This window comes from Ochotona princeps, chromosome X (assembly GCF_030435755.1).
Source record: "Ochotona princeps isolate mOchPri1 chromosome X, mOchPri1.hap1, whole genome shotgun sequence".
In the NCBI taxonomy this organism is placed as follows: Eukaryota; Metazoa; Chordata; class Mammalia; order Lagomorpha; family Ochotonidae; genus Ochotona; species Ochotona princeps.
The window spans coordinates 44,721,769-44,738,255 of record NC_080865.1 but is presented as its reverse complement, the minus strand read 5'-3'; the positions used below and the strand labels follow the sequence as shown (position 1 = coordinate 44,738,255).

Genomic DNA, 16,487 nt, shown 5'->3' with positions numbered 1-16,487 from the left:
ATCTTGCCAAGATCCATCTCTTGCCCAAGGCTCATGCAATCAATGCTTGCACCTTAAAGTAGTTCTGACCAAAACCACACAGGGCACAACTCTGGCACTGAGCATACTCTGAGTCAGACAAAATACAGGGAAGCTTTTTGTTTGTTTGTTGTTTTTTGAGGCAGCCACAAGACATTCAAGTCCCACAACCACAACTGTCTGAGAATAAGGTTCAGATTGCTCTCTCTGGCATTAAAACCTTCAGCTGGAATATGGGCTGCTATTCTCACAGCCCCTGATATTTTGGGATGTTGAGGATGGTAGGCAACTAATTTATAATGTTATGACATTATCTTTCTAAAAAGCAGCAGTTCCATTTCTAACATGTATACCCTCTTGATTGTTGAATTTTTTTTATAAGATTGCATTGCTCTGCAAAAATTAATTCTACCAATTTTTTTTGCCAACTCATTTACTTTCTTTTGGAGAATTATGGAACTCTAGACTTCTGATTGTTCCATTTGGAGATTCCAAACTACAAAGATCTAGGAAATAGGTTTACTCAAAACAATGTTCTTTAAGGAAAACCATAAGAAATGAAAATTGATAAGACAAGAAGAAACCCATGAACATTTTAACATTTTCTGGAAACCAAGTTTCTACATAACTAAAAGCTATCCCTTCAAGTCTGGATGAATCATGATATTATCACATCTAAAATGGTGTTATATGCAATCCATATGTCAAACAACTGTGTGTATCACATGTGATTAGTAATATGCCATACCAAACTTATAAAATAACTCCAAATGTTCTTTTTTTAAAGATTTATTTATTTTTACTGCAAAGTCAGATATATAGAGAGGAGGAGACAGAAAGATCTTCCGATCATTGATTCACTCCTCCAAGCAGTCACAATGGCCGGAACTGCGCCAATCCGAAGCCAGGAGCCAGGAGACTCAACCAGGTCTCCCAAGGTGGATGTAGGGTTCCAAGGCTTTGGGCCGTTCTCGACTGCTTTCCCAGGCCACAAGCAGGGAGCTGGATGGGAAGCAAGGCTGCTGGGATTAGAACCGGCGCCCATATGGGATACTGGTGCATGCAAGACGAGGACTTTAGCTGCTAGGCTACTGTGCCAAGCACTCCAATGGTTCTTACACATAGCAGATAATCAGAATCAGCTGTTGAACTTTAATAATAGTTCTGTTGGGACCAGCACAATAGCTCACTGGCTAAATTCTTGTCTTGCATGCACCGGGATCCTACTGGTTTGTGTCCTGCCTGCTCCACTTCCCATCTAGCTCCCTGCTTGTGAACTGGGAAAGTAGTGGACAATGGTCCAAAACCTTGGGATCCTGTACCTGCCTGAGAGACCCAGAGGAAGCTCCTGGCTCCTGGCTTCAGCTCAGCTCAGCTGTGGCCATTGTAGCCACTTGAGGAGTGAAACAGCAGATAGAAGATCTTTTTCTTTGTCTCTTCTTCTCTCTGTATCTGCCTTTCCAATAAAAATAATCTTTTAAAAATAGTGTTTATTAACAATTTATTTATGAGTGAAATGTTTCAATATGTGTTAAATGTGTTTTGACCAAATCAGTGTAATCAATATTACTGACATTATTTTATGATTAGAGTCTTGAGGTTCCAACTTCTACTTGCTCATAAACTTCTTTTTAAGATTTATTTATTTTTATTTGATATACAGAGGTATACAGAGAGAAGGAGAGACAGAAACATATTCCATCCACTGATTTACTCCCCAAGTAACTACAACAGCCTGAGCTGAGCTGATCCAAAGCCAGGAGCTAGGAGCTTCTTCCCAGTCTCCCAAGTGGGTACAGGGTCACAAGGCTTTGGGCCATCCTTCACTGATTCCCAGGCCACAAGCAGAGAGCTGAATAGGAAATGGAGCAGCCGGAATACAAACTGGCACCCTTATGTGATCCCGGCTCATGCAAGGTGAGGATTTAACCACTAGGGCACTGCATCAGAGCTGCTCATAAAATATGTTTTAGTATGTTATGAACTATAGTCACCCCATTATGCTCTGATACAGTAGAAACTTAACTTCCTTCTGTCTCAGCTGACTTGGTACCCATTATCCAAACTTTGTGTATTCCTTGCTACCCCTCACAACTTCTAGTAATTAACATTCCATGTTCAGGTTGAGCCTTTTCTTTTTAGCTTTCACACAGGAAGTTGAACACTCAGGATTTATTTTTATGTATCTGTCTTATATGATTTAACATGACATCCTCCATTTCAGTCTATTTTACTGCAGATGACAGAATTGTGTTCTTTTTATTACTGAATAAAATTACATATATATATATATATATGCATTTTCTGTACCCATTCTTTTGATAATGAACTCCTTTGCACTGCAGTAAACATGGTAAAGCAAATATCTCTTTGAAAAAAATCATTTCAAGTGTTTTAGATATAAATCCCATAGTAGGCTTGCTGGACCATTTGGTAGTTCTATTTGCAGGTTCTTTGTTTTGTTTTGTTTTGTTTTGTTTTAAGGAATCTTCATTCTCTTTTCTATAATAGTTATAATGATTTACATTCCCAACTGCAGTGTATAAGAGTTTCCCTTTCTTTACTTCCTCACCAGTATTTGTTACTTTGTCTTTTTAGTAATAGTCATCCTAACAGAGGTGATGCGATTTATTATTGTTATTGTTATTATTACTTGCATTTTGCTGATAACCAATGATTTTGAGCATTTCCTCTTATATTTGTTGGCCATTTATATTTTTTTCTTTTGGGAAATATCTCTGTAGGACCTTTTTCCATTTCTTAACAGGATTCATTTATTTTTAGTTGTTGAGTTTTAGTTCCTTATATATTCTGCATATCAATCTTTTTAAAATAAGAATGGAAATTAAGATAACTTGTTTTGATATTGAAAAATAATGTAAAACCATTATATATAACTTCTTGAATCCATAACTTTAAAAATCATGCTTTTTAATTCTAAACTTATTATAAACCCTACTATCAATAAACAATACTTCAAGAAAAATGATGGTAAATAATTAGAAATAATTATCTACTTATGATATTATCAGACACTCAAACTTATATATATTTTATCTGTTAACCTGTATGACACATAACTGTCCTCACTATAGATGAGGAAAGTGATGCAAGTAACAATTAAATCACTTGTTTAAGGTCACAGAACAAATCAGTATGAGAGCCAGAATATGAATACACCCAAAAGTACATGCAGTACATCGCTATAAACTCTCTCAATCTGTTATTAAAGAGAGCTTCATGTTCTACATGAGCATAAATCTCACTTAATTCTTAATATTGCAAATTTCCAGATTTCTTAAGTTCTTTTGAAGGATTCTAACTCAGTAATTACAAGTCACATATGTCTGTGAAAGACCTAAAACCTAGTATCTGAGTTGAGATGTTCTAGAAGCATAAAATATAGAGAAGCTTTAAAAAACCTAGTGTAAAAAATATACAAAGTATTTTAATAATTTTCATATAACATGTTGAAGATATGTTATAGGTTGTGTTAAATAAGTTATATTGTTTAAATGGGTTTCATTTAGTATTTATTAAACTTTTTAAAATGTTCCTACTAGAAAGTTTAAACTACCTGGCTCATATTATGTATCCATTTTACAGCGCTGCTGAAGGATATCTTCCATACCCTTATTACCACTTTTGTTGACTATACTGATCTAACCCCAATTAGGTGTATTCTACCCATAGTCTTTTGTGACCCCTACACTGGGCATTGACTGCAAGGAAGTCATGAGATATGTTTTGGTTTAAACACAAGTTGCTGTGATGAAAAAGCATTCCACATATTTTCCATGAATTGCTCTGTATCTAGGTGCAAAGAATCAGTAAACAGTTGAGAGAAAAGAGGAGACATGGTGCAAAGAGCTATTTGATGATAACTCCAGTCATTTCACTCTTCAGTAGTGAACTGAAATTTGAAGAGAGCAAGTGTGTAATGACATGTATCACACATCACTCTAGATCCATGCATGGCAAATTACCCGTGGAATGGCTAAATGTATACTTACCCAAGAGATTCATGATAAAGGAATCATTTTGTTAAAATTTAGTATGATTTGTAACATTTTCATTTTAAATATAACTGAGCTATTTTAGCCTCTTCCTCTAATAGTGCACAAGGCAATGTTAGAAACATAAAAGGAATGTAGAATTATACAGTGAAGTGCCACAATCTTTTAGAATCAAGGTCTCTTTTTTTCCCTTCAGAAGTATGTTACTTCCAACAGAAATTTTAGAAAAATATTTTTTCCTTAGATTTATTGACTCTTTATAGAATTTCAGAGGTAAAAATCTTTAAAACTAAGTCACTGCTAAAATGTTGTCTGAATGTTCTCTACAACATTTCCACTCATAATGGGAAAGTCACTCCTTCTGGAAGCAGCCAAAAATCATCGTCATTATGCTGATGATTGTCAACACCATCACTGAGTTAAATATGTTAGCCTGCAGCTTAGCCCATTGATTCTGCCTCTGGTCTTGAGACATATAAACGAATCCTAGTTACAAATGAGTTTTGCAATTACTTAAAGATAACTTTTCCTCACTTGTAAAATTCACTCATCGTAACAACTTCAATATAGGTGGTCTCCCTTCCTTAGTATTGTGACAAGTGGCCAAGCAAATGGGAATTAGTACTTTCATTTCTTCTTTAGATGTTAGTGTTCAGGGGGTTCAGGCCTTGGGGTTGGGGCAAAAGCAGCTCCCTGCAGTGTGGCAGCTGTAGGGAGTGCTCCAGCCAGGTTGGACCCAATGCTGGGGACTCAGGTCAAAGCCATTGCCGAAAGGCAATGACTGAGTCCTAGGCTTTCTCCAGGCCTGAGAGAGCATTTCCCTCAGAGTAAGTACACCATGAGGGAAACTTAGGAACTAGGTTAAAGTCCTAGCTCTGCTCTGCTGTTAACATCTTGTGGGAGGATGAGTTTGAGAGGGGTTCGAGCCTTGGGGTTGGGGCAAAAGCAGATCCCTGCAGTGTGGCAGCTGTAGGGGTGCCCCAGCCAGGCCGGACCCAATTCTGGGGACTCAGGACAAAATCACTGCGAAGAAGCAGTGACTGAGTCCTAGGATTTGGGCGACTAGTGCACCAAGTGATGCCAGGTTCTGCCTGCTGGCCACCCGGCGACGAACTCTGGGGATTTTAGGATATGTAATTACTGCCTAGGGACACCCATGAATAAGGCCAGTGTTACCGTAGGTGAGAGATGAATTCTGGGTGATTCCCAGTAACGGGGTCATGAAACTTTCTGGCAAGCGTGGGAACTGAGACCTGATGGTTTGGAGGGGAGTGTCCATAAGATCTATTTGGGCCAGACTGATTCACCAGCCCAATTAGCATTCCTGAGATGGACTGTTAGCATAGAGCATCACTGACTGCCACACACCAGTCCACACCAAAGCTATGGATGGGGGCCTGTCTGGCAGGGCTAGGTACCAGTACCTGACTTGGTGGTGGAATAGTGGACTGGTCATACTTGGCAGGGTCAGTACACTAACCAACCCGCGAGAGAACCAGATCCGGGGGTAGACTCTCTGGGGCAAGTTTGGGCCTAACCCTGTGGAAATACAAGTCCCGCTGATTAGCTCACGAGTTGGGGTGGTGATGGGCTGAGTTAGGTGTGACCATAGAACCTGCCATCACTTACGGGTAAAGGAGCCGATAGCAGTCTGGGCAGGTCAAGGCAGTAGCACCCAAAGATGCATCCTAAAATAGGATGTGGGGTGGGCCGAGCTGCAACTGGAAGGGAGTGGACTGGGCAGGGCCAAGCAAACCTCAACTCAAAAGAAAAAACAGAAATCAGGATGGAGCACATGTCAAGCCGAAGTAGACTCTTACACTGACTTTTCTGCAAAAGCCAGGGATACTATGCCACAGCATCGAAGGTAAAGGCTGAGATAGGTGAGGGGCTAAGCCAACTGGGTCAGAGCAACCACTGGCATGCATGTAATCTAGGGCTGGGACTAGACTCGGTTGGGGAGCTCTGAGAGTACACCCTTGCTGGGTTGGGGTTTCCACAGGAGAGTGCGGGGGCCGGAATGGGGGCTGCGTTCTGGTCTGGATATGGCTGCAATCTCCCTTGGCACAAATGTGGACTGGGGCTGGGCGCAATGAGCCAGGCTAGATGCCAGCACCATCTAGTGACCTGGAGAACCTGGGTAGATGTAAGATGGACTAGGCTAGGTCTCTGCCCCTACTGAGCCATGTGTGACCCATGTCTGGGTATGGACAAGCCTTGCCTGGGCTGAAGCATCCAACAATAAGAACTGGAATGGATTGAAGGCCAGCAAGGAGAGCTGACCCATGGAACCACCAGTATGTGCAAGATCTGGCATAGGGAGAGGTTCTGATGGAGGAGCTTGAGGAACTCCTCTGTCAGGACTTAGTCCCTACAGCTGAGTGCAAGAACCACGATAGAGAGCAACCCAGACCAGGCCAGAGAAAGATACCCGCCAGTATACAATTGGCATAGTTAGGGGGCAGACTAAGCTGAACCAGTTCACATCACCCACTGGTGAATCCAAGCACCAGAATAGAGTGTGGGTCGGGCCAGATATGGTCACGACACAAACCAGTGCACATTATGGAATGCCAAGGTGAGGATGTGGGAAAGACTGAACAAGTCTGCGGTACCAGATGTGGTCACAGCGCCCAAATAGCATAAGTGAGAACCAGGGAGGGAGGGCACAAAGCCGGTGAGGGGAATTTGGAGGGCTCCCCTGCTGGACAAACACTCATGCTGGAGAGTGTGAGCTGGGATGGGGGCAGGCCAAACCAGGCAGGAGTACAACACCTGTGGGCCTCATGTGAGCTAGATCAGGGAAAAGCCAGATTGGGCTGACTGTTTCGACAGGCACAAGCAAAAATTGGAGTTGGTGAGGGTTGGTTGGGCTTTGCCGCAGCATCAGTTGGCACACGCTGGCACTGGGGGCTTAATCTGTCAAGTTAAACTCCAGAACCACCTGAAGAATGCATAATCCGGGAGAGGGAGTGGTCTAGGAGAGAAATAGTGGGCTCCTCTCTCTTGGGTTACCACTCCCACTGGAGAGCATGAAAACCAGGACAGGGGCAGGGGTGGCTAGACAGAAAGGCACCTGCCAGTATGTGTGTGGAATGGATAGTAGGGCTGGTTGGGTTGAACTAGGCTTCAATGCCCATTGACATGTATGAGAGCTAACTGGAATGTGGGAGAGACTGAACAAGTCTATGATACATACTGGCATGCATGGAACCAGGGTAGGGAGCAAGCCTGGCGGGGGTTATGGCGAGCCGCCCCAACTAGGCTGCAGCTCCCACTGGTTTGCGTGAGGGCCAAGTATGAAGTGGGCAGGATCAGGTTGGACTGCAGCACCCATTGGTTCATGTGAAAGACAGGGCTGGAAATAGAAATGACCCAGCAATTGCAATGACCAGCATGTGCATAAGCTGCTTGGGGCGACGGATGGTGCCAGACCCTGTACTGGCAAACACACACAAGAATCAGGTCTGGGATCACCTCAGACGAAGTTCTTTGGAGACCCTTCCAATTGAACTGCTCATAGCAGAACCCCCAACCATGAAGAGACTGTGTCAGCCAGTGGATTCTGAAGAGATTTCATCATGATTGGAACGGCGAGATTGGCAACAATTCAGAACTGTTGAACTATCAAAACTGCTTGAGTGGGAGCATCGGAGCATGCCTCACATTGGGGACCTGGGCTGGGTGGGAGGCTGGGTTGTGCTTCTCCCTTTGTTCTTCCCCTGACCCCAGACACAGGGGGAAAAATGATGATATTAGTGTGGAAACAATGGTCTTACCCACTTTCCTGTAGCCCTTGACCCTTTGTACCCTAATCAATTAAGTAAGATTATTAAAAAAAAATAAAGAAGAAGTTAGTGTTCAGGCAAAGTTATCAGATACTCTTTATTACGTGACTGTTCAGCAATTTATCAACTACCCTTTATTAAGAATAGTTCCCAAGCAATTCTGCTCTCCTTTAGTCCATTTTAAAGAAATATTACTCCAGTTCATGCCTTAATGGAACCAATACTGTCATGAAATATTGTGTGTGTGAAATCACAAAAGTAGGGCTAAATTGCTGCCTGTATTTCTGGCATCCCGGCTCCATCCCTGATCCAACTCCTTGCTAATGCACCTGGGAAAGCAGCAGAGAATGATCTAAGTACTTGGCACCCTACACGCCAGTGGGAAACCGAGATGAAGCTCCTCATTTCTAATTTTGATCTAGCTCAGCCCTGGCAGTTGTGGCCATTTGGGCAGTGAGCCACCAAATGGAGGATCCCTCCTCTGTCTCTCCCTGTCTCTTTCTGTAACTCTAGCTTTCAAATAAATTAAAAAAAAATAAATCTTTAAAAATAAAATTAAAAAAAATCAGTAAGTCTCAGATTGATCCACCAAAGCTTCTTGTTTATACTTCCATTTGTATTGTCAAGATAGAATAGCTGCCTTTTCCAGGCATTCTTAAACAGGAATCTTTTTCTGCAGAAAAATCCAAGGACTTGGTATTAGTCTTCCAGGCAGGTTTATTAGAAGGAAAAAAAAAAAAAGAAAACAATATCTAGTCAGATTAAAGAAAAAAAACCAACATGCTTAAATCACTTTATTTTTCTTGTGTAAAACCCTAAGTTTTAAGCAATGCTGGAGTATGGGTCCTGAACACAGACACTGTGGTTTGTTTTCAAGATGAAGTCCTGAGAGGCAGAGTTGCAGAACATGATCTCTTTCAAGAGGTTGGGGGTCAGATAGATGCAGGTCTTGGAGACAGCACCATGGGTGGCCTTGGCGAATTTTTCTAGGTGGCACTGCAGCACCCCTGGCTGAGGTGTGGCCATCGTCAATGCCAGCCACCAGCAGCAGCTTCTTGGGGACAAGGGCTAGGATGATACCAATGACTTTGGGTACCAGGGACAAGGCATACCAGCAAAGAGCCACAGAGCATAATCATTTTGTAAAGTACAATGTGAGGTTTTCCCATATCTTGTTCCTTCCCTTCTCCCCAGTAACCTGTCCACACAGACACAATGGAGAGCTTGGCCAGGATGAAGGTCCCTTGGATGACAGTGGCTACCTCCTTAGAGCACTTCATACCCAGGCTAACCTGGCCATTGTAATCACCAGTGGCAATAAATGCCTTGAGCCTGGTGTGCTGGCCAGTATGTGTGGACTTTTACACTGGTATAATCTTCAAAACCTCTTCCTTGGGGGATGCTCTCAAAGGAAAGTCAATGATCTCCAACTCCTTGATAGGTAGGAAGGAGAAAGATATCTCCTGTAGTAGGGACTTGATCTTCAGGTTCTGGACTAAGTAGTCCAGCTTTGTGACAGGGAACACTCCTTGTCCTCCTCCTGGCCTCTGCAAACTCAGTGGCTTCTGTCTGGGCCTCGCCCCAAGCTTGACTACTGTCCCAGATGCCACTGCCAAGGCAGTCAAGGATATTGAGGAAGACACCACAGTCTCCCATTTCCTTTCTTCACATCCCTTCCACGCCTCCTGTTGCATTGGCATCATCCATCATTTAGAACTCTCTGAGAAATGATAGCTGGTCAGATTTTTTGCCAAAGATGTAATGATTTTAACAAAGTCCATTCAAATGAGTATTAAAGGAAGGAATTTTTAGATCTCACCAAAAATATATCAACACTCAAGGAAAAAGGAAAGTATAACTGATGGACCTGAAGAAATAGCCGCTTAGAACATAGTCATATTCTCTGTACTTTCCTCTCAATTTTTCTGATACTTAATTGTTGATCACTGGATAAGAAAACCAACTTAACAGCTTTTCAACATTAGGAGCCATGTCTGGTAACTTCTGTTTACATGGCATCCAATGCAAGTACACACAGATGCTGGCGGTGAGTAAAGACACGTAGGCTTCACTTGGAACAGATTCCACTTAGAAAAGCTTTGCACCTACACACATATAGCACATGGGGGGAGTTCAAAAAGTTCTTGGAAAACAATTTTTATTTTACTGCAAAAATCTGAAATCCATGAATTTTTCATATACATTTTCCATGAATTTTTGAATGTTCTCTGTATGCATGAATTAAAAGCATTTTCACAACACACATACATGTACATTTATACTAAATGGTACATAATATATATTGCAGTTAGCCAGCAAAAAATGATTGGGAGAGGCAGACCTGAGTACATTGACAAAGCCCTAGAGAATGGAATCTAGCCCCAACTAACCTCTAACTGGTCTAAGATAAATCGTTTGACACTGTTCATACCGGTCCAATTTTATACTTCTCTACAATACAATAAGCCAGATAACTGCAAAGGTCATTTCCAGTTCTGATGTTCTGTGAGATGAGATCTTTTTATTCATCAAGTACTTGCCCTTTTCCAGATCCTTTGCTAAGCAGCATGTGTATTCATTAACTCAATTTTAAGTAGCCTTGAGATGAAGATCCTGTTAGGAAAGTTAAAGAAGATGCCCAGGGTCACAAAATAGTGCAGCTGAGCTCCCAACTCAGTCCGACTTCAGAGCTGGCATGTAATATTGACACTGTCCACATATACAAGAGAAGCTTAATATTTAATGGCATCCTGCAAAGAATACTTTGGGAAAGTAAATAATCATCTCTGAATTCTTACTATTATGTTATATCGTTGAGTGTTTCCACTTGTTGAATTATTTTTAAATGGGTTCAAATCTCTGTTAAATTAATGGCAATGCTTAATTACTGAAGAAAAATAGGTATTGATGGAATTTAGTCATTCTTGCATTCCCTCATATTAGGCAGTGATATCCTAAAAGCACGATTGTATAAATTGCTCAAAATGATTATGTAGAAAAATTAGTTAATAAATATATTTTTAAATCTCTCTCTCTCTTTCTCTTCACAGTGACTGTTTTGAGCCCAGCAGAAAAAGGTAAGAGGATATTGTAAATTGTATACTTATATAAGTGGGAAGTTTAGAAAAACAGTTTTTAGGAGGCTTACCCAAAGATAAAGCAGAACATAATTTCAGTGGCTTCTTCAAGTATAGGACAGAGATGGGAAATTACCAGAGTTTAAGATAGAAAAGGTGAATACTCTGCCAAAATGATCCAGGTTCTCTTGTTTCTTTGTTACCCTAAGCACCAGGCCTTTGTGCTTAGTCCATGTTTATCACGGGTTTGGAGGAAGGGCCCCACAGCGGAATTTAATAGTTAAATCCTTCACCGTCTTAGTCCCAGTGTGTTCGCTGATCTACTCACTGTTCCTTACCACCATCTTTGGCATAACCTACAGTTTATATCTACCTTTCTTTTTTTTTTTTTTGAGGGGAGCAAGAGTTTTTATTCTGAATAAATTTATTATGTACTTTTTTTCTTTTTTATTATTTATTATTTTTAATTCATTAATTACATTGTATTATGTGACACAGTTTCATAGGTACTTGGGTTCTCCCCACCCCTCCCCAAACCCTCCCACCATGGTGGATTCCTCCACCTTGTTGCATAACCACAGCTCAAGTTCAGTTGAGATTCCCCCATTGCAAGCGTATACCAAACATAGAGTCCAGCATCTTATTGTCCAGTCAAGTTCAACGGCTTCTTAGGTATACCCTTTCTGGTCTGAAGACAGAGCCAGCAGAGTATCATCCCAGTCAATTGAAAGCTCCAACATACCATCAGCAAAAATTTACATCATTATGGAATTAATTGACATAGTAATGAGTAACCAATATGTTAAAAGTAAATGCGAGTTCCTAGCCATCTTCTGTGACCACCTCACTTACATTTCAATTTTAGTTTATACACAACATATAACATTCATAACATAACATGTTATACATAACATCATATCATCTTAAATTAAGGCAAACATGTGGTATTTAACCTTTTGTGATTGGCTCATTTCCCTTAGCATTATGGTTTCCAGTTTGGCCCATTTGGCCACAAAGAACTACATTTTGTTTTTTTTTTAATAGCTGAGTAGTATTCCATGGAGTAGATGAACCATAGCTTTCTTATCCAATCCTCTGTTGATGGGCATTTTGGCTGCTTCCATGTTTTTGCAATTACTGATTGTGCTACTATGAACATAGGAGTGCATGTTGGTTTCTCATAAAACAATTGTTCTTGATATATATATATCTGCCTTTCTAAAGAGGTCGAGATGTTTTCCATTTTAAAGAGTCAAAGTTAGACAGGAGTCTTAAAAATCCTTTAGCTTTATTTTGTTTTATTGATAATGGCCATAGGTATGTGTGCAACCTCTTTAGCATTTTTCATCCTCACTTCATGGAAATTGATTGCTGTAATTCGTTAAACTGTCTAACATTCACAATATGCCATTCTGAAACTCCAGTTTGTTACCACTCAACAGAGGCATTGGCTGCGAGGAAATAGAGTAGAGTGACCTGAGAGCACAGTAATTAAAAGTGTGGGTTTGGAAGCCAAACTCTCTGAATTCAAATACTGGCTCTTTTGCTTCCTAGTGAATTATTTTATATCCTCATGCTCATATGTAGAATACAAAGAATACTACCTACTTCATTGTTATGAATAGTGTGTTAAGGCATATAAGTCACTCAATACAGATGTAAACACATCACAGCCTGATGAATTATAACATCACAACTAGCCTTTAAGTTGTCTTTTATTCTCCTACATGGTTTTTAGTGTCCAGAGATCATCTTTTATTTTACTCTGTGTATAACTTTTTTTAAAGATTTACTTTATTTTTATTGCAAATTCAGATATACAGAGAAGAGGAGAGACAGAGAGGAAGATCTTCCATCTGATGATTCACTCCCCAAGTGATTGCAATGGCCGGTGCTGCGCCAATCCAAAGCCAGGAGCCAGGAGCTTCCTCCAGGTCTCCCACATGGATGCAGGATCCCAAGGTTTTGGGCCATCCTCGACTGCTTTCCTAGGCCACAAGCAGGGAGCTGGATGGGAAGTGGAGCTGCCGGGATTAGAACCAGCACCTATATGAGATCCTGGAGTATTCAAGGCAAGGACTTTAGTGGCTAGGCTATTGCGCCGGGCCCAACGTCTTTAAAAAATCATAAATATATATTGCCACAAAAACTTCCAAAATAAAGTGGGAGGGGACTTAGATGACACTCCACCACAATAAGAATAATGGCAATAATATTATTTTATTTTTGGAAACTACAATTTATTGTGCCAGGTATCCTGCTAAATGTTGCACGTAGATTGTGTCTTTCACTATTTGCATTAACACAGTGCTGTAGATGCTCTTGTGTCCATCTTCTAAGGAAACTGAAACAGGTTAATTAGTCTGTGCTAGGTTATCTAGGTGGTAAGTGTGTTGATTCAAACTCATGCCATACATACTCTCAAGCAAACCTGCAGGTTTTTTTTTTTTTAAAGATTTATCTACTTTTATTGGAAAGGCAGATATACAAAGAGGAGGAGAGACAGAGAGGAACATCTTCCATCCAATGGTTCACTCCCCGAGTGGCTGCAACAGCCCGAGCTGAGCCAATCCGAAGCCAGGAACCAGGAGCCTCTTTGGGATCTGCCATGCAGGTGCAGGAACCCAAGGCTTTGGGCCGTCCTTGACTGCTTTTCCAGGCCACAAGCAGGGAGCTGGATGGGAAGCTGGGCTGTCGGGGTTAGAACTGGCACACATATCGGATCCCGGTGAGTTCAAGGCGAGGACTTTGGCTGCTGAGCTATCGCGCTGGGCCCAAACCTGCAGTTTTATTTTACTTTTTAGTTGACCATTCCTAGGCTTGCCTAGCTATGCTCTTTAGTTAAAATTTGATGTTCAAAGTTCCACATCTTTTTTTTTTTGCTGTGTCTTACTGAACTTAATTGTGCCAGTGTGAAGTGTCATTTGTAAACTCTACCCAGTTCAACTGAGTCCTGGAGGCATCAGTTTACTTACCATGATTTGAGTTTTCTAGGAGATTGTTACCACAGTGTGATGTTTTTTTATAAGAATGACAGAGAGTGAAAGAGGAGCAGAGAGAAGGGGATCAAGATCTTCCATCTCTGCTCGTTCACATCCCAAATACCTGCAACAGTTTCAGTAGTACACTAGGATTTCCTATTGGCAGTCATATACTGTGTTTTATGCTTCTTTAATAGTGTAGTGTAGTTTGAAACAAGCAACATCTGTAGTACCATTTCACACCTCTGATTCTCCCGTGCTTTAGCTGATCTGCCCCCAGTGTGCTGGACTGCAGTTTCCATGCTCCTTCGCCCTTCCCAACATGCTGCTGCATTCCCTACTTGTTTCAGGTTATTTGACTATGAGGATACATTAAAAACTCATGAAAAATGGAATTTTAAAACTTTAATTTTAGGTCCTGGCATGGTAGCCTGGTGGCTGGGGTCCTCACCTTGCGTGTGTCAGAATCCCATATGGGTGCCAGTTCTAATCCTGGCGGCTCAGCTTCCCATCCAGCTTCCTGTGTATGGCTTGAAAGGGCAGTCTAAGATGGCCCAAAGCCTTGTGATCCTGCACCCACGTGGGAGACCAGGGGTAGTCTCCTGGCTCCTGGCTTCGGATCAGCTCAGCTCCGGGTGTTGCAGCCTCTTGGGGAGTGAATCAGCAGATGGAGGATCTTCCTCTCTGTCTCTTCTCCTCTCTGTATGTCTCACTTTCCAATAAAAATAAATAAATCTTTAAAAAATGAAAGTTTAATTTTAGCACAATATATGTGTATATACACATGTATTAGCATTTTACATAGAAACAGAATCTATAGAATATGTACATAGATACATGGAGGTGGATTATGAGGATAATTGGCTCAGGCGATTATGGCAACTGCAAAATTCCATGGCAGGTCATCTGCAGGCTGAATAATAGTAGCACCTTTATGGATTGTAATAGGCAGTGACTTAACCTGTGCAACAATTCCAGCCCCCCATATTTGGCTTTTTAAAAATATTTGTTTTTATTGGAAAGGCAGATTTTACAGACAGAAGGAGAGACAAAGATGTTCTATCCACTGGTTCATTCCCCAAGTGAACTCAACATATGGAGCTAAACTCAATGCAAAGCCAGGAACCAGGAGCTTCCTGCAGGTTTCCCATGTGGGTGCAGGTCCCAAGGATTTAAGCCATCCTTCATTCCTTTCCCAGGCCACAAGCAGGGAGTTAGATGGAAAGTACAGCAGCCAGGACATGAACCGGTGCCCATATGGGATCCCAGCACATGCAAGACAAGGATTTAGCCACTAGACTATCACTCTTGGTCCTAAATTTGGCTTTTAAATTGTGGTTATAGGAAGCTGGGGAGAGGTAGGCATAGAATATGGGGAGATGTTAGTCAATGGGTATAAAAGTTACAAATATTTCCAGTGTTGTATGCACCGTACGGAGATTATAGTTTACAGTAATGTATTATATATTCCCAAATGTATGAGGTGAGCTATTTGCTAACAACCCTGATTTTTGAAATTGGTAGCAGTGAATAAGAATATGTCCTTTCAAAACATAATGTCACCATTGGCTTCAGGTTTTGAGCTCAACATCAGAGAGATTCCTAGGGAGTAAGTCCTTGCTAAACCTTGGAAACAAGTCAAGAAAATCTTGAATTCTACAGGGAGTCTACATTATGGAAACAACTGTTGAACAATTTCTGTATTGTCATGAATTAGCTTTAGAGCCTTGTATAGCTTACAGATCTCTTACCCCATTCAAGTAGCTAAGAGATGAGGTCTAGCTTTCATTAGAATTTTATTTTATTTTATTTTTTTAAGATTTTATTATTACTGAAAAGCCGGATATACAGAGAGGAGGAGAGACAGAGAGGAAGATCTTCCATCCGATGATTCACTCCCCAAGTGAGCCGCAACGGGCCGGTACGCGCCAAACCGATGCCGGGACCAGGAACCTCTTCCAGGTCTCCCACGCGGGTGCAGGGTCCCAAAGCTTTGGGCCGTCCTCTCCTGCTTTCCCAGGCCACAAGCAGGGAGCTGGATGGGAAGTGGAGCTGCCGGGATTAGAACCAGCGCCCATATGGGATCCCGGGGCTTTCAAGGCGAGGACTTTAGCGGCTAGACCACGCCGCCGGGCCCTTCATTAGAATTTTAAATCAGGGCCCAGCATGATGGCTTAGTGGCTAAATCCTTGCCTTGCAAGCTCCAGGATCCCATAAAGTACTGGTTTCTGTGCTGGCTGCTTCTCTTCCAGCTCCCTGCCTGGGGCCTGGGAAAGAAGCAGAGAATGACCCAAAGTCCTGGGATCCTGCACCCACATGGGAGATCTGGAAGAAGCTCCTGGCTCCTGGCTTCAGATCGGCTCAGCTTCAGCCGTGGTGGACATTTGGGGAATGAAGTAGCAGATAGGAAATGTTTCTCTCAGTCTCTATTTCTCTGTATAAATCTTTCTGATAAAAATAAATATGTCTTAAAAGATTTTTTAAATCAGTGAAAGTGCAGTAGGATAGGACAGTGAACTCATGTATTAGAATCCAGCACTTCAGTGAGAAGTGTTCTGCTTTAAAGGAGATGTGATTGCCCAAGCAGACAAATTTCTCCTTTATCAA

The 16,487-nt window shown here is 41.6% G+C and overlaps 1 protein-coding gene and 1 pseudogene across 3 annotated transcripts in view; one reads left to right on the top strand and one right to left on the bottom strand.

Annotated features, from left to right (window-relative positions):
* The window catches only part of ZDHHC15 (zinc finger DHHC-type palmitoyltransferase 15), a 110,511-nt gene that overhangs the window by 14,746 nt on the left and 79,278 nt on the right, over positions 1–16,487 (top strand). For all 3 annotated transcript variants that reach the window (XM_058659051.1, XM_004592769.3, XM_058659052.1), the window contains exon 2: positions 10,873–10,899. In XM_058659051.1, the coding sequence (XP_058515034.1) occupies positions 10,873–10,899 (27 nt within the window). The remainder of the gene's footprint in view (positions 1–10,872; positions 10,900–16,487) is intronic.
* LOC105942210 (small ribosomal subunit protein uS5-like) lies at positions 8,638–10,251 on the bottom strand (annotated as a pseudogene).